The sequence below is a fragment of the Salvelinus fontinalis genome, unplaced genomic scaffold, assembly GCF_029448725.1.
Source record: "Salvelinus fontinalis isolate EN_2023a unplaced genomic scaffold, ASM2944872v1 scaffold_0322, whole genome shotgun sequence".
NCBI classification, from domain to species: domain Eukaryota; kingdom Metazoa; phylum Chordata; class Actinopteri; order Salmoniformes; family Salmonidae; genus Salvelinus; species Salvelinus fontinalis.
This window is the reverse complement of record NW_026600531.1, coordinates 148310-167492: the sequence shown is the minus strand read 5'-3', so window position 1 is coordinate 167492 and position 19183 is coordinate 148310. Positions and strand designations below refer to the sequence as shown.

The 19183-nt window shown below is 47.2% G+C and overlaps 1 protein-coding gene across 1 annotated transcript in view; it reads left to right on the top strand.

The window, feature by feature from the left end:
* The first annotated feature begins 4689 nt into the window (after window positions 1–4689).
* LOC129845586 (von Willebrand factor-like) overlaps window positions 4690–19183 on the top strand; it is a 110680-nt gene continuing 96186 nt past the window's right edge. Inside the window, exons 1-4 of the mRNA XM_055913435.1 lie at window positions 4690–4695; window positions 4806–6027; window positions 10786–10932; window positions 11145–11288. Of these exons, the coding sequence (XP_055769410.1) occupies window positions 4690–4695; window positions 4806–6027; window positions 10786–10932; window positions 11145–11288 (1519 nt within the window). The remainder of the gene's footprint in view (window positions 4696–4805; window positions 6028–10785; window positions 10933–11144; window positions 11289–19183) is intronic.

The following is a 19183-nucleotide window of genomic DNA, read 5'->3' as shown; positions in this document are numbered from 1 at the left end:
TCTTATCAGAGATGGTTAATGACAGGGTCTAGTCAGAGTTGGTAAATGACAGGGTCTAATCTGAGTTGGTTAATGACAGGGTCTAATCTGAGTTGGTTAATGACAGGGTCTAGTCAGAGTTGGTTAATGACAGGGTCTAGTCAGAGTTGGTTAATGACAGGGTCTAGTCAGAGTTGGTAAATGACAGGGTCTAATCTTAGTTGGTTAATGACAGGGTCTAATCTGAGTTGGTTAATGACAGGGTCTAATCTGAGTTGGTTAATGACAGGGTCTAATCTGAGATGGTTAATGACAGGGTCTAATCTGAGATGGTTAATGACAGGGTCTAATCTGAGATGGTTAATGACAGGGTCTAATCTGAGATGGTTAACCTCTACCGAGCACCTACCCCGTGTCCGGGAGCACCCCCCACCCCCCCCCCCCCACACTGATTAGCATCGCTAGCATAGCGTCACAATTAAATAGTAGCATCTAAATATCATTAAATCACAAGTCCAAGACACCTAATGAAAGATACAGATCCTGTGAATAAAGCCACCATTTCAGATTTTTAAAATGTTTTACAGGGAAGACACAATATGTAAATCTATTAGCTAAACACGTTAGCAAAAATCACAATTTTTCTTGTCCACCATTTTCTCTCAACACCAGTAGCTATCACCAATTCGGCTAAACTAAGATATTGATAGCCACTAACCAAGAAAAAAACTCATCAGATGACAGTCTGATAACATATTTATGGTATAGGATAGGTTTTGTTAGAAAAATGTGCATATTTCAGGTATAAATCATAGTTTGCCATTGCAGCCAGCATCACAAATCTCACCAAAGCTCCTAGAATTACTATAGACAGCAACGTGTATTACCAATTTACTCATCATAAAACATTTCTTAAAAATACACAGCACACAGCAATGGACAGACACAGATCTTGTGAATTCAGACAACATTTCAGATTTTCTAAGTGTTTTACGGCGAAAACACAATAAGTCGTTATATTAGCATACCACATACGCAAACGTTACCCGAGCACTGATTCTAGCCAAAGAGAGCTATATCATATCATCGCCAAAATATATTAATTTTTTCACTAACCTTCTCAGAATCCTTCAGATGACACTCCTGTAACATCATATTACAACATACATATACAGTTTGTTCGAAAATGTGCATATTTAGCCATAAAAAAACGTGGTTATACAATGAAAATAGTAGCAAAACAAGCCTGGTAAAGTCGGTCGCCATCTTTGAGTGATCTAGTTTAATCAATAGCTAATCATATACTTGACTAAAAAATACAGGGTTGACAGGAATCGAAAGACAAATTAGTTCTTAATGCAATCGCTGATTTACATTTTTTAAATTATCCTTACTTTTCAATACAGGTTGCGCCAAGCGAAGCTATAGCAAACAAGATGGCGACATAAACGTTTAACATTTATCGACAGAAACACGATTTATCATCATAAATTGTTCTTACTGTGAGCTGTTCTTCCATCAGAATCTTGGGCAAAGAATTCTTTCTTGGGTCTAATCTTCTTTTGGTCGAAAGATGTCCACTTGTCCGTCGAAATGCCCACTAACGTACGACCGGGAGCCCGAAATGTGCCCAGCGCCCTCAAAATCGCACTAAACGGATATAAATTGCTATGAAACGGTTTAAATTAACTACCTTATGATGTTTTTAACTCCTATAACAAGTAGAAACATGACCGGAAAAATATAACTGGCTACACTAATGCTTTGAAAAAGAGCCGTTCAGTGTCCTCCGCGCGCATGACGCATCTAGAAAAGAGTTCCTACCTACACGTGTTTTTGTTTTATAGGGGCTGTGACTGGGCAATCGACACCATTCAAATCGTCATCACGTAAAGGCATCCAGGGGAAGACGTAAGCAGTGTCTGTATGCTCATAGCAATAACAGTGGCCTTAAAACTGACTCCAGATCAGGGGCCAAAATGTGTGAAATCTGACTCCATGTCAGGGAAATTGCTGTAGAATGAGTTCTGTTCCACTCAGAGACAAAATTCCAACGCCTATAGAAACTAGAGACTGTTTTCTATCCAATAATAGTAATAATATGCATATTGTACGATAAAGAATTTAGTAGGAAGCCGTTTAATCTGTAATGCAATTATGCTAATGAGAAAACAGCACCCCCTGTAGTCGCAAGAAGTTAATGACAGGGTCTAATCTGAGATGGTTAATGACAGGGTCTAATCTGAGTTGGTTAATGACAGGGTCTAATCTGAGATGGTTAATGACAGGGTCTTATCAGAGATGGTTAATGACAGGGTCTAGTCAGAGTTGGTTAATGACAGGGTCTAGTCAGAGTTGGTTAATGACAGGGTCTAGTCAGAGTTGGTTAATGACAGGGTCTTATCTGAGTTGGTTAATGACAGGGTCTAATCTGAGTTGGTTAATGACAGGGTCTAATCTGAGATGGTTAATGACAGGGTCTAATCTGAGTTGGTTAATGACAGGGTCTAATCTGAGATGGTTAATGACAGGGTCTTATCTGAGTTGGTTAATGACAGGGTCTAGTCAGAGTTGGTAAATGACAGGGTCTTATCTGAGATGGTTAATGACAGGGTCTAGTCAGAGTTGGTTAATGACAGGGTCTTATCTGAGATGGTTAATGACAGGGTCTTATCAGAGATGGTTAATGACAGGGTCTAGTCCGAGTTGGTTAATGACAGGGTCTTATCTGAGATGGTTAACCTCTACCGAGCACCTACCCCGGGTCCGGGAGCACCCCCCCCCCCCCCCCCCACACTGATTAGCATCGCTAGCATAGCGTCACAATTAAATAGTAGCATCTAAATATCATTAAATCACAAGTCCAAGACACCTAATGAAAGATACAGATCATGTGAATAAAGCCACCATTTCAGATTTTTAAAATGTTTTACAGGGAAGACACAATATGTAAATCTATTAGCTAAACACGTTAGCAAAAATCACCATTTTTCTTGTCCACCATTTTCTCTCAACACCAGTAGCTATCACCAATTCGGCTAAACTAAGATATTGATAGCCACTAACCAAGAAAAAACCTCCTCAGATGACAGTCTGATAACATATTTATGGTATAGGATAGGTTTTGTTAGAAAAATTTGCATATTTCAGGTAGATGGCATTGGTTACAATTGCACCCACCGTCACAAATGGAATTGAAAAACTACATTGAGCAACGTGTTTACCTACTTACTAATCATCAAACATTTCGTAAAAATACACAGCATACACTAATCAAAAGACACAGATCCTGTGAATACAGACAATATTTCAGATTTTCTAAGTGTCTTACAGCGAAAACACAATAAATCGTTATATTAGCATACCACATATGCAAACGTTACACCAGCATTGATTCTAGCCAAAGAGAGCGATAACGTAAACATCGCCAAAATATATTAATTTTTTCACTAACCTTCTCAGAATTCTTCAGATGACACTCCTGTAACATCACATTACAACATACATATACAGTTTGATCGAAAATGTGCATATTTAGCGGCACAAATCGTGCTTACACAATGGAAATACTGTCCAACTACTCAAGCAATCTGCCCGGCAGCATCATGATAATACAACTATTTTTATTGAAAACTATTCATAAACTTGACAAAAAAAATACAGGTTGGCCATGAAATGAAAGATGCATTAGTTATTAATGCAACCGCTAAGTTAGATTTTTAAAATTAACGTTACTAGACATACAGTGTGCGTTACAGACAGACTAGTGCCGCAATAACGGCGTCACTATTTGCCATTATTGAGTTTACATTTTTCCACATAAAAATAGAATAACATCATAAATAGCTCTTACTTTTCGACGAGCTTCCATCGGAATCTTGGCCAAGTGGTACTTTGTCCAAAAGAATCGTTGCTTGGTTGTAAAACGTTGCATTCAACTTCTGATATAGCAGCTAACTATAGCTAACAATTGCTAACATTAGCTAACGTGTCCAAATACTCAATACGCAATACTGAGGAAATTCCGAAAAATAGCAATATACTCGCATAATCTGATATAACTCGGTTTCAAATAGCTTCGTTATGATGTTTCTAACACCTATATCAAATTAAATTACAGACTGATATATCTAAAGTTCATTACTGAGAGTTCTAAAATGGCATGCCCAGGTCTCTCTCTGCGTAAAGTTCAACATCGAAAAGATGGCGTACCTCACTCCTTGGTGTTTTATAACCTCTGAGAGATACCTAGGAAGCCCATTCCACTTCTCATTGGTTACTGACATCCAGGGGAAGGCGGGTGCAGTTCGTGTCGTTCCATAGGATATACACACCCCTTTAAACTGAACTGAGATCAGAGCTTCGCTCTCAGACCTTCGCAAAACCTGTCATGGATTTCGCTGTAGAAAGAGTTCTGTTCCACTCAGAGACATAATTCAAACGGCTATAGAAACTAGATAGTGTTTTCTATCCAATAATAACAATAATATGCATATTGTACGATCAAGAATTGAGTAGGAAGCCGTTTCATCTGTAGAGACAATTATGCTCATTTGAAACAGCACCCCCTATAGTCGCAAGAAGTTAATGACAGGGTCTTATCTGAGATGGTTAATGACAGGGTCTTATCAGAGTTGGTTAATGACAGCGTCTTATCAGAGTTGGCTAATGACAGGGTCTAGTCTGAAACCTCTAGTCAAGAGCTATAACATGCAGGTACACACACACAATGCCATCTTCTAACTGAGAGAGTTTGTTATCCGATATTAGCCATATTCTTCATGTTACATTGACTTCACTCCTAACTCCTGACCTCTAACCTCTAGGTTCAGAAGTGGTTGTTTAAGAAGACAGTGCGTGAGCTGCACTACAGTGGTGGTGATGCTGCGTTTCTAGACGAGGCGGTGAAGTATCTGGCAATCAACATCTATGACAAGAACAAGCGAGAACATGCCGGCCGCGTCGCTATCATCCTCACCGCCAGCGCCAATCCCCGGCCTCTCCGCTCCACCGTCAAGCTGCTTCGGAAGAAAGACATTACCACCCTGACGCTGGCGCTGGGTCCGGAGGCTAGCTGGACACAGGTTAATGACATCACGAAGGCCAAGCCTGACAACAGGGCTTACCAGCTGAACAGCGTGTCTGAGCTGCCGGACAACTTTATGGAGGTCACTGACTACCTCTGTACCCTGGGGCTGGAGCCGGAGACCCCCAAGTCCCCGCCCGCCAAGCCTGGCATGGCTAAACTTAGCCTTGGTACCACCACCACCACACAGCCTCCCCTGCTGGAGACCATCCCCACCCTGACCTCCACCCTGACCTCTACCCTGTCCCAACACCTCCCCAACCCGATACAGCCTACTGACATGGCCCCTACAACTACTTCTCCCTCTCCTTCCTCTCTCTCCTCTTCTTCCTCTCCTCCCTCTAAATACGTGACATTTATCCTGGAAGGTTCTGACTCGGTTGGGGAGGTGGGATTTAACGCCTCTCTCCTCTTTCTGGAGGAAGTGATAACACAGCTGGCAGAGGAAGGGGAGGAGTCCGTGCGTGTTACAGTTATACAATACTCGGAAACCGTCACCGTGGAGATAACGCGCTGGGAAATACGGTGGCAGAGAACCAAGTTGCTAAGGAGACTGCGGGAGATCCGCTGGAGGGGTGGGGACAAGACCAACACGGGTGCAGCAATTGGCCAGACCTACCAGGAAGTGATTACTGATAGGCCCTCCTCCACCCCTACCTCCCCCCAGCTAGTCTTCCTGGTGACAGAGAACCCCCCCACCGACGTGATCATGCGCCCCCCCTCCTCCCACACACACACCCGGGTGTATCCCATCGGGGTAGGGCCGAAGGTTAGAGAGGTGGACCTGATGCCTCTCAGCTCCCCACAGCGCCCCCTCATGGTGGAGGACTATACCAGCCTTACCTCTCTGGTTACCACTGTGGTTAATATCACCAGAAACTCCCTCTCTCCTCGCTCCCCCACCCTGCCTCCCCTAAGACTCACCCCCACACTGGCCCCCAGAGCCACCCTGCCTCCCTCAGGTAGAACACGCACACACACACAGAACCAAACACATGTATACACTGACTTTGTTGAGATGGTGCTGCAGTGGATTAAATTAAATAAAATTGTAAATGCTTACTTACAAGACCTTAACCAACAATGCTGTGAAACATTTTTTTTAAATAAAATTAACAAATAAATAAAGAGCAGCAGTAAATAACAAAAGTGAGGCTATATACAGGGGGTACCTGTACAGAGTCAATGTGGAGGCTATATACAGGGGGTACCGGTACAGAGTCAATGTGGAGGCTATATACAGGGGGTACCGGTACAGAGTCAATGTGGAGGCTATATACAGGGTGTACCGGTACAGAGTCAATGTGGAGGCTATATACAGGGTGTACCGGTACAGAGTCAATGTGGAGGCTATATACAGGGGGTACCGGTACAGAGTCAATGTGGAGGCTATATACAGGGGGTACCAGTACAGAGTCAATGTGGAGGCTATATACAGGGTGTTACGGTACAGAGTCAATGTGGAGGCTATATACAGGGGGTACCAGTACAGAGTCAATGTGGAGGCTATATACAGGGGGTACCGGTACAGAGTCAATGTGGAGGCTATATACAGGGGGTACCAGTACAGAGTCAATGTGGAGACTATATACAGGGGGTACATGTACAGCGTCAATGTGGAGGCTATATACAGGGGGTACCGGTACAGAGTCAATGTGGAGGCTATATACAGGGGGTACCGGTACAGAGTCAATGTGGAGGCTATATACAGGGGGTACATGTACAGCGTCAATGTGGAGGCTATATACAGGGTGTACCGGTACAGAGTCAATGTGGAGGATATATACAGGGGGTTACGGTACAGAGTCAATGTGGAGGCTATATAGAGGGTATTACGGTACAGAGTCAAAGTGGAGGCTATATACAGGGTGTACCGGTACAGAGTCAATGTGGAGGCTATATACAGGGGGTACCGGTACAGAGTCAATGTGGAGGCTATATACAGGGGGTACCGGTACAGAGTCAATGTGGAGGCTATATACAGGGGGTACCGGTACAGAGTCAATGTGGAGGCTATATACAGGGTGTACCGGTACAGAGTCAATGTGGAGGCTATATACAGGGGGTACCGGTACAGAGTCAATGTGGAGGCTATATACAGGGGGTACCGGTACAGAGTCAATGTGGAGGCTATATACAGGGGGTACCTGTACAGAGTCAATGTGGAGGCTATATACAGGGGGTACCGGTACAGAGTCAATGTGGAGGCTGTATACAGGGGGTACTGGTACAGAGTCAATGTGGAGGCTATATACAGGGGGTACCGGTACAGAGTCAATGTGGAGGCTATATACAGGGGGTACCGGTACAGAGTCAATGTGGAGGCTATATACAGGGGGTACCTGTACAGAGTCAATGTGGAGGCTATATACAGGGGGTACTGGCACAGAGTCAATGTGGAAGCTATATACAGGGGGTACCGGTACAGAGTCAATGTGGAGGCTATATACAGGGTGTTACGGTACCAAGTCAATGCGGAGGCTATATACAGGGGGTACCGGTACAGAGTCAATGTGGAGGCTATATACAGGGGGTACCTGTACAGAGTCAATGTGGAGGCTATATACAGGGGGTACCGGTACAGAGTCAATGTGGAGGCTATATACAGGGGGTACCGGTACAGAGTCAATGTGGAGGCTATATACAGGGTGTTACGGTACAGAGTCAATAGGGAGACCATATACAGGGGGTACTGGTACAGAGTCAATGTGGAAGCTATATACAGGGGGTACCGGTACAGAGTCAATGTGGAGGCTATATACAGGGTGTTACGGTACCAAGTCAATGCGGAGGCTATATACAGGGTGTTACGGTACAGAGTCAATGTGGAGGCTATATACAGGGGGGTACCGGTACAGAGCCAATGTGGAGGCTATATACAGGGGGTACCGGTACAGAGTCAATGTGGAGGCTATATACAGGGTATTATGGTACAGAGTCAATGTGGAGGCTATATACAGGGGGTACCGGTACAGAGTCAATGTGGAGGCTATATACAGGGTATTACGGTACAGAGTCAATGTGGAGACTATATACAGGGTGTTACGGTACAGAGTCAATGTGGAGGCTATATACAGGGGGTACCGGTACAGAGTCAATGTGGAGGCTATATACAGGGGGTACCGGTACAGAGTCAATGTGGAGGCTATATACAGGGGGTACCGGTACAGAGTCAATGTGGAGGCTATATACAGGGTGTTACGGTACAGAGTCAATGTGGAGGCTATATACAGGGGGTACCGGTACAGAGTCAATGTGGAGGCTATGTACAGGGGGTACCGGTACAGAGTCAATGTGGAGGCTATATATAGGGGGTACCGGTACAGAGTCAATGTGGAGGCTATATACAGGGGGTACTGGTACAGAGTCAATGTGGAGGCTATATACAGGGGGTACCGGTACTGAGTCAATGTGGAGGCTATATACAGGGGGTACCGGTACAGAGTCAATGTGAAGGCTATATACAGGGGGTACCGGTACAGAGTCAATGTGGAGGCTATATACAGGGGGTACCGGTACTGAGTCAATGTGGAGGCTATATACAGGGTGTTACGGTACAGAGTCAATGTGGAGGCTATATACAGGGGGTACCGGTACAGAGTCAATGTGGAGGCTATATACAGGGGGTACCGGTACAGAGTCAATGTGGAGGCTATATACAGGGGGTACCGGTACATAGTCAATGTGGAGGCTATATACAGGGGGTACTGGTACAGAGTCAATGTGGAGGCTATATACAGGGGGTACCGGTACTGAGTCAATGTGGAGGCTATATACAGGGGGTACCGGTACAGAGTCAATGTGGAGGATATATACAGGGTATTACGGTACAGAGTCAATGTGGAGGCTATATACAGGGGGTACCGGTACAGAGTCAATGTGGAGGCTATATACAGGAGGTACCTGTACAGAGTCAATGTGGAGGCTATATACAGGAGGTACCTGTACAGAGTCAATGTGGAGGCTATATACAGGAGGTACCTGTACAGAGTCAATGTGGAGGCTATATACAGGGTGTTACGGTACAGAGTCAATGATCTGGTAGAGCATCTCCTCTACATCCCAGCCTGGTAGAGCATCTCCTCTACATCCCAGCCTGGTAGAGCAACTCCTCTACATCCCAGCCTGATAGAGCAACTCCTCTACATCCCAGCCTGATAGAGCAACTCCTCTACATCCCAGCCTGGTAGAGCATCTCCTCTACATCCCAGCCTGGTAGAGCATCTCCTCTACATCCCAGCCTGGTAGAGCAACTCCTCTACATCCCAGCCTGGTAGAGCAACTCCTCTACATCCCAGCCTGGTAGAGCATCTCCTCTACATCCCAGCCTGGTAGAGCATCTCCTCTACATCCCAGCCTGGTAGAGCATCTCCTCTACATCCCAGCCTGGTAGAGCATCTCCTCTACATCCCAGCCTGGTAGAGCATCTCCTCTACATCCCAGCCTGGTAGAGCAACTCCTCTACATCCCAGCCTGGTAGAGCATCTCCTCTACATCCCAGCCTGGTAGAGCATCTCCTCTACATCCCAGCCTGATAGAGCAACTCCTCTACATCCCAGCCTGGTAGAGCAACTCCTCTACATCCCAGCCTGGTAGAGCATCTCCTCTACATCCCAGCCTGGTAGAGCAACTCCTCTACATCCCAGCCTGGTAGAGCAACTCCTCTACATCCATGACTATGATCTATGCCCTCTGAACCATCAAACAGGCAAAGTGTCAATACAGGACTAAGATTGAATCCTACTACACTGATGCTCATCAGATGTGGCAGGACTTGCAAACTATTACGGACTATAAGGGGAATCCCAGCCATGAGCTGCCCAGTGACACAAGCCTACCAGACGAGCTAAATTACTTCTGTGTATGCTTCGAACACTGAAGCATGCATGAGAGCATCAGCTGTTCTGGATGACTGTGTGATCACGCTCGCCGTAGCCGATGTGAGTAAGCCCTTTAAACAGGTCAACATTCACAAGGCCACAGGGCTAGGAGGATTACCAGGGGGTATTCTCCGAGCATGCGCTGACCAACTGGTAAGTGTCTTCACTGAAATGTTCAACCTGGCAAAGACTGTAATATCTACATGTTTCACAATGGTTCCTGTGCCCAAGAACACCAAGGTAACCTGCTTAAATGACTACCGACCCGTAGCACTCACGTCTGTTGCCATGAAGTGCTACTGATACTGCACGGCAAGCGTTACCGGAGAGCCAAGTCTAGGTCCAGAAGGCTTCTTAAGACTGCTGAACATCTAATCACATGGCTACCCAGACTATTTGAATTGACCTCCCCCTTTTTTTACGCTGCTGCTACTTGCTGTTTATTATTTATACATAGTCACTTTACCCCTACCTACATGTACATATTACCTAAATTACCTCGACTAACCTGTACCCCTGCACATTGACTCGTTGCCAGTACCCCTTGTATATAGCCTCGTTATTGTTATTTTATTGTTGCTTTTCTATTTTTGACTTTAGTTTATTTAGTAAATATTTTTCTTAACACTTATCTTTCTTAAAACTGCATTGTTGGTTAAGGGATTGTACATAAGAATTTCACGGTAAGGTGTGCTACACCCGTTGTATTAGTCGCATGTGACAAATAACATTTGATTTGATAGACCCACACACCACACCCACATTTGTGAATATAGATGAGGTCTGGTGAATTCCTCTACTACTCTGTGATTGGTTGATATCCTGTGACCTCTGACCCAGTGCCATGCAGGAAGCCGATGGATGTCCTGTTCCTGCTGAGAGGCGGGAATAGGGCGGGGCCAGAGACTGACGGGCAGCCAGAGGGCGGGACAGAATTTGAGGACATGAAGACGTTTGTCAAAGCCTTCGTCAACAGCGCTGATATTGGTACGCCTGCTGGCCAATCAGAACACAGCTCTTACTGTACCATCCAATCACAACACAGCTCTTACTGAACCATCCAATCACAACACAGCTCTTACTGAACTACCCAACATTAACATGAAAAAGTAACACAAAGTGAAAGAAGACATTGCTGAAGGCAGAGAACGATGGTCTGTAAGAGACTGGAAATATAATTCCGGGGGATGTGTTTTCAGGTCGGAACGAGACGCAGGTGGGTGTGGTTACATATGGAGAGACGAGTAGTGTGGGCGTGGCCTGGAGAGAGGAGCAGGACAGGACACACCTGCTGACCCTGGTGGACCAGCTGACCAGTCCGACACACACACACACCGCACTGGGTAATACGCACACACACCACTGGGTAATACACACACCACTGGGTAATACACACACCACTGGGTATTACACACACACCACTGGGTAATACACACACACCACTGGGTAATACACACACACCACTGGGTAATACACACACACCACTGGGTAATACACACACACCACTGGGTAATACACACACACCACTGGGTAATACACACACCACTGGGTAATACACACACCACTGGGTATTACACACACACCACTGGGTAATAAACACACCACTGGGTAATACACACACACCACTGGGTAATACACACACCACTGGGTAATACACACACACCACTGGGTATAACACACACCACTGGGTAATACACACACACCACTGGGTAATACACACACCACTAGGTAATACACACACACACACACCACTGGGTAATACACACATACCACTGGGTAATACACACACACCACTGGGTAATACACACACCACTAGGTAATACACACACACACACACCACTGGGTAATACACACACCACTGGGTAATACACACACCACTGGGTAATACACACATACCACTGGGTAATACACACACCACTGGGTAATACACGCACACCACTGGGTAATACACACACCACTAGGTAATACACACACACACACACCACTGGGTAATACACACACACACCACTGGGTAATACACGCACCACTGGGTAATACACACACACCACTGGGTAATACACACACATCACTGGGTAATACACACACACCACTGGGTAATACACACACCACTGGGTAATACACACACCACTGGGTAATACACGCACCACTGGGTAATACACACACACCACTGGGTAATACACACACACCACTGGGTAATACACACACACACACCACTGGGTAATACACACACCACTGGGTAATACACACACCACTGGGTAATACACACACACCACTGGGTAATACACACACCACTGGGTAATACACACACCACTAGGTAATACACACACACCACTGGGTAATGCACACACCACTGGGTAATGCAAACACCACTGGGTAATACACACACCACTGGGTAATACACACACCACTGGGTAATACACACACACACACACCACTGGGTAATACACACACCACTGGGTAATACACACACACACACACACACACCACTGGGTAATACACACACCACTGGGTAATACACACACACACCACAGGGTAATACACACACACACACCACTGGGTAAAACGCACACCACTGGGTAATACACACACACCACTGGGTAATACACACACCACTGGGTAATACACACACCACTAGGTAATACACACACACCACTAGGTAATACACACACACCACTGGGTAATACAAACACCACTGGGTAATACACACACCACTGGGTAATACACACACCACTGGGTAATACACACACACACACACCACTGGGTAATACACACACCACTGGGTAATACACACACACACACACACACACCACTGGGTAATACACACACCACTGGGTAATACACACACACACCACAGGGTAATACACACACACACACCACTGGGTAAAACGCACACACACACACACACACCACTGGGTAATACACACACACACACCACTGGGTAATACACACACCACTGGGTAAAACGCACACCACAGGGTAATACGCACACAATCCCTACGACATCAGAGCGCAACGTATGTTTGTTGTTGTTGACCGCTGTCGAACACTGAAACCTGAACTAAAGACCTCGGTTTAAAAGCTGACAGTGTTTTTATATACTTTCATTATATTTTGAATCCTGACGCTCTGTTGGGATAAATTGCTGTGAGCGCTGCTATCTGACCCGGGATCCTGCCAGATTCCATATAGGGGGAGAGACGCAAAATCCCAGCTAGCCTAGCTGGCTCGGCGACCTCAAATGGAGGTTGCTATTGAACGTTTCCAGCGTTGCAGGAGCTGCGTTTACTTTGCTTTGTTCCGGGACAATGTGGACTGCGTTGACTTTCAATGTAGCAACTGCTTGCTTGTGGAGGACTACAGGAGCGAAGTAGCTACTCTTAGCAAGCAAGTAGCAAACCTACATAAGGTACTGGGGAATCCACGGCCACCTACTTTTTATTTTACTTCCACTCCAGTAGCTGGACGCCGCTCTGGTCTGGTGGAAGTTTCACCTCCGTGTCGGCTCTCCTCAGCCGACTTGCCGTGCTCAGCAGGGTTCCATCCCCGAAGGGGTCTCCCCCTTCCCTGGAGAACGGAGCTGATCTTGACCCAACCAACCAGCCATGGAGGTACGTTACTCGCCGTGGAAGACGAAGAAGGTGTCCCTCTGGCAACGGGGGTCTCCATGGAGAAATTGAGCCCGGAACTGACACAGACCAGAAACAGCTTTGCCGCCCTTGATCCAGAGGTTCCGGCGCCTTCGTCCGTGTTGGCTTCCTAATCAAGATCGGATCCGGAGGTAGCTGCGTCTTAATCCTCGGTTCTTTCACCCTCTCCGGTGACTTCTACCTTTGGGTTCAGATCCTCGGAGCTCCTCGGAGGCCTGAGATACCGGCCCATTCAACATCACCAGCTGTCATCATAGGCAGCTCTATGGTGAGAATCATCTCGGTCCCCAAGGCGAAATCCCTGTTCTACCCAGGAGCACAAGTACAGGACATCACAAGGCTGCTTCCAACTGTTCTACCACAGATGCCGTGAGCTGACTGCCGTAGTCCATGTGGGGTGAAACGACATCAGGAGGGCTAGCTAGGAACATCTGAAAATTGATTTTAAAGAACTGATTTTTAAAATAAAATAAAATAAAATAATGCCAGCCTGCTAATACAGCTAAACAGATCTAACTGAAAATCTCGTGGAGGGGGAAGCCCTGTGGAGTTACCACTGAACATGTGGACTATCTAACTGAAAATCCATATCGGCGTCCAAAATCCAAAATCCAGGAGCCATATAACAAACTAGTAGCCTAGTAAATAGTTAGGCTATATGTTCTTCAAGTTTTGCAATCCCATAGGCAGCACGGTTAGAGCCATTTCACTGTAAGGTACCAAGTGACAAATAAACTTTGATTTGATTTGTAACATACAGTCGAATTTAACGGATGAACAGTTGATATTTTACATTGAAGTAGTGCATTCGGAAAGTATTCAGACCCCTTGACTTTTTACACATTGTGTTACGTTATGGCCATATTCTGAAATTGATTAAATGTGTTTTTTCCCGCATCAATCTACACACAATACGCTATAATGACACAGCTAAAACAGGTTTAACATTTTTGCAAATGTAAAAGAAGAATTACAGAGATATCACATTTACATAAGTATTCAGACACTTTATTCAGTGCTTTGTTGAAGCAACTTAGGCATCAATTACAGCCTCATGTCTTCTTGGGTATTATGCTACAAGCTTGGCACACTTGGGATTTTCTCACATTCTCTGCAGCTCCTTTCAAGCTCTGTCAGGTTGGATGGGGAGGGTTTTCAGGTCTCTCCAGAGATGTTCAATCAGGGTCAAGTCCAGGCTCTGGCTGGGCCCGAAGCCACTCCTGCGTTGTCTTGGCTGTGTGCTTACGGTCGTTGTCCTGTTGGAAGGTGAACCTTCGCAACAGTCTGAGGTCCTGAGCGCTCTGGAGCAGGTTTTCATCAAGGATCTCTCCCAGTCCCTGCCTCTGAAAAACATCTCCACAGCATGATGCTGCCACCTCCATGCTTCACCGTAGTGATGGTGCCAGGTTTACTCCAGATGGGACGTTTGGCATTCAGGCCAAACACTTCAATCTTGGTTTCACCAAACCAGAGAATCTTGTTTTTCATGGTCTGAGAGTCCTTTGGGTGCCTTTTGGAAAACACCAAGCGACTGTCATTTGCCTTTTACTGAGGAGTGGCTTCCATCTGACCACTTTACCACTGAAAACATCCCCACAGCATGATGCTGCCACCACCATGCTTCACCATAGGGATGGTGCCAGGTTTCCTCCAGACGTGACGTTTGATATTCAGGACAAAGAGTTCAATATTGGTTTCATCAGACCAGAGAATCTTGTTTCTCATAGTCTGAGAGTCTTTAGGTACCTTTTGGCAAAGTCCAAGTGAGTTGTCATGTCCCTTTTACTGAGGAGTGGCTTCCATCTGGCCACTCTACCATAAGGCCTGATTGGTGGAGTGCTGCGGAGATGGTTGTCTTCTAGAAGGTTCTCCCATCTCCACAGAGGAACTCTGGAGCACTGTCAGAGTGACCATCAGGTTCTTGATTGCTCAGTTTGGCCCTGTGTCCAGCTCTAGGAAAAGTCTTGGTGGTTCCGAACTTCTTCTATTTAAGAATGATGAAGGTCATTGTCACAATGGCGTGTATAAGTGGCAGAGGAAGTCAGGCGCAGGAGAGTCAAATAGAGTGTAGAATGGAGTACTTTAATTAAAGTCCCAGTAATCTGCTCCATAACACTCACGGAAAAAATATAAAACAAATCTGGGTACGAAGACCCGTCGCACACCTATACAATATTAACACAACACTTGACAACGAACAATCTCTGACAAACACATGAAGGGAAACAGAGGGTTAAATACACAACAGGTAATGAATGGGATAAACAACAGGTGTGTGGGAAGACAAGACAAAACCAATGGAAAATGAAAAATGGATCGATGATGGCTAGAAGACCGGTGAAGTCGACCGCCGAACACCGCCCGGACAAGGAGAGGCAACGACGTCGGCAGAAGTCGTGACATTACCCCCCCCCCTGACGCGCGGCTCCAGCAGCGCGTCGACACCGGCCTCGGGGACGACCCGGAGGGCGAGGTGCAGGGCGATCCGGATGGAGGCGGTGGAATTCTTTTAACATGGAAGGATCTAAAACGTCCTCCACCGGAACCCAGCATCTCTCCTCCGGCCCGTACCCCTCCCAGTCCACGAGGTACTGAAGGCCCCTCGCCCGACGTCTCGAATCCAAAATGGATCGAATAGCGTACGCCGGGACCCCCTCGATGTCTAGAGGAGTCGGAGGAACTTCACGCACTTCAGCCTCCTGGAGCGGGCCAGCCACCACCGGCCTGAGGAGAGACACATGGAACGAGGGGTTAATACGGTAATTAGTGGGCAGTTGTAATCTATAACATACCTCGTTCACTCTCCTCAGGACTTTAAACGGCCCCACAAACCGCGGACACAGCTTCCGGCAGAGCAGGCGGAGGGGCAGGTTTCGGGTCGAGAGCCAGACCCTGTCCCCTGGTACGAACACCGGGGCCTCACTGCGGCGACGGTCTGGCGCCAATTTTCTGGCGCCTTATGGCACGCTGAAGGTGGACGTGGGCTGCCTCCCAAGTTTCCTCAGCGTGCCGCAACCAATTGTCCACCGCAAGAGCTTCGGTCTGACTCTGATGCCAAGGAGCCAGAACCGGCTGATACCCTAATACACATTGAAAAGGGGTAAGGTTAGTGGAGGAGTGACGTAGCGAGTTCTGGGCTATCTCTGCCCAGGGCACGAACTTCGCCCACTCCCCTGGCCGGTCCTGGCAATAGGACCGCAGAAACCTGCCCACATCCTGGTTAACTCTCTCCACCTGCCCATTACTCTCGGGGTGAAAACCTGAGGTAAGACTAACCGAGATCCCCAGACGTTCCATGAACGCCTTCCAGACCCTTGACGTGAACTGGGGACCCCGATCAGACACTATATCCTCAGGCACCCTATAATGCCGGAAAACATGTGTAAACAGAGCCTCCGCAGTTTGTAAGGCCGTAGGGAGACCGGGCAAAGGGAGAAGACGACAGGACTTAGAGAACCGATCCACAACGACCAGGATCGTGGTGTAACCCTGTGAAGGTGGAAGATCAGTCACAAAATCCACTGACAGGTGCGACCACGGCCGTTGAGGAACGGGTAAAGGTAAAAGCTTACCTCTAGGCAGGTGTCTAGGAGCCTTGCACTGGGCGCACACCGAACAGGAGGAAACATAAATCCTCACGTCCTTAGCTAAAGTGGGCCACCAGTACCTCCCATCAAGACAGCGCATCGTCCGACCTATCCCAGGATGACCAGAGGAGGGTGATGTGTGAGCCCAATAGATCAATCGGTCGCGGACAGCAGACGGAACGTACAGACGACCAGCTGGACACTCAGGAGGAGAGGGCTCTGCACGTGACGCCCGCTCAATGTCCGCGTCCAGCTCCCACACTACTGGCGCCACCAAACACGACTCTGGGAGTATGGGAGTGGGATCCATGGGTCGCTCCTCTGTGTCATACAGCCGAGACAATGCGTCTGCCTTGACGTTCTGGGAGCCTGGTCTGTAAGTAAGCGTAAACACAAAACGAGTGAAAAACATGGCCCACCTTGCCTGGCGAGGATTTAGTCTCTTCGCCTGCCGGATGTACTCCAGATTGCGGTAATCAGTCCAGATGAGAAAAGGGTGATTAGCCCCCTCAAGCCAATGCCTCCACACCTTCAAGGCTTTTACGACAGCTAACAGCTCTCGGTCCCCCACATCATAGTTACGCTCCGCCGGGCTGAGCTTCTTCGAAAAGAAAGCACAGGGGCGAAGCTTCGGTGGCACACCCGAACGCTGAGAGAGCACTGCTCCTATCCCAGCTTCGGATGCGTCCACCTCTACTATGAATGGCAAAGAGGGATCCGGATGAGCCAACACAGGCGCCGAGGTAAACAGAGCCTTCAGTTTACCAAAAGCCCTATTCGCCTCGGCCGACCACTGCAAGCGCACCGGTCCCCCCTTTAGCAGTGAGGTAATGGGAGCTGCAACCTGACCAAAACCCCGGATAAATCTCCGGTAGTAATTGGCAAACCCTAAAAAACGCTGCACCTCTTTTACCGTGGTTGGAGTCGGCCAATTACGCACGGCTGTAATGCGGTCGCTCTCCATTTCCACTCCTGAAGTGGAAATCTGATGCCCTAGGAAGGAGATGGATTGTTGGAAGAACAAGCATTTCTCAGCCTTGACATATAAATCATGCTCCAACAGGCGACCAAGCACCCTGCGCACCAAGGACACATGCTCAGCGCGTGTAGCAGAGTATATCAAAATATCATCGATATACACCACTACACCCTGCCCGTTCAGGTCCCTGAAGATCTCATCTACAAACGATTGGAAGACTGATGGAGCATTCATCAACCCATATGGCATGACCAGGTACTCATAATGACCTGAGGTGGTGCTAAATGCCGTCTTCCACTCATCACCCCTACTAATACGCACCAGATTGTACGCACTCCTGAGATCCAATTTTGTGAAGAAGCGGGCCCCGCGCATTGACTCCATTACTGTATTGATCAAAGGTAGCGGGTAACTATATTTTACCGTGATTTTATTAAGGTCTCGATAATCAATGCACGGGCGTAAACCGCCATCCTTCTTCTTCACAAAAAAGAAACTCGAAGAGGCGGGTGAAATGGATGGCTTAATGAACCCCTGACGCAGGGATTCAGAGATATAATTATCCATAGCCACTGTCTCCGCTTGCGACAGAGGATACACATGACTCCTGGGATATGCAGCGTCTACCAGGAGATCTATCGCACAATCCCCCTGTCGATGGGGTGGTAATTGAGTCGCCTTCTTTTTACAGAAGGCGAGTGCCAAATCGGCATATTCTGAGGGAATGCGCACGGTGGAAACCTGGTCTGGACTTTCCACCGTAGTAGCACCAACGGAAACCCCTACACACCTACCTGAGCACTCTCGCGACCACCCCGCGAGAGCCCTCTGTGGCCAAGAAACAGTGGGGTTATGAGTAGTTAACCAGGGTAGGCCTAACACCACAGAATACGCAGGGGAATCAATAAGGAAAAGACTAATCTTCTCCTTGTGACCCTCCTGCGTTATCATAGACAAAGGTGCGGTGACCTCCCTGATAAACCCTGACCCTATTGGTCGACTATCTAAGGCATGAATAGGGAAAG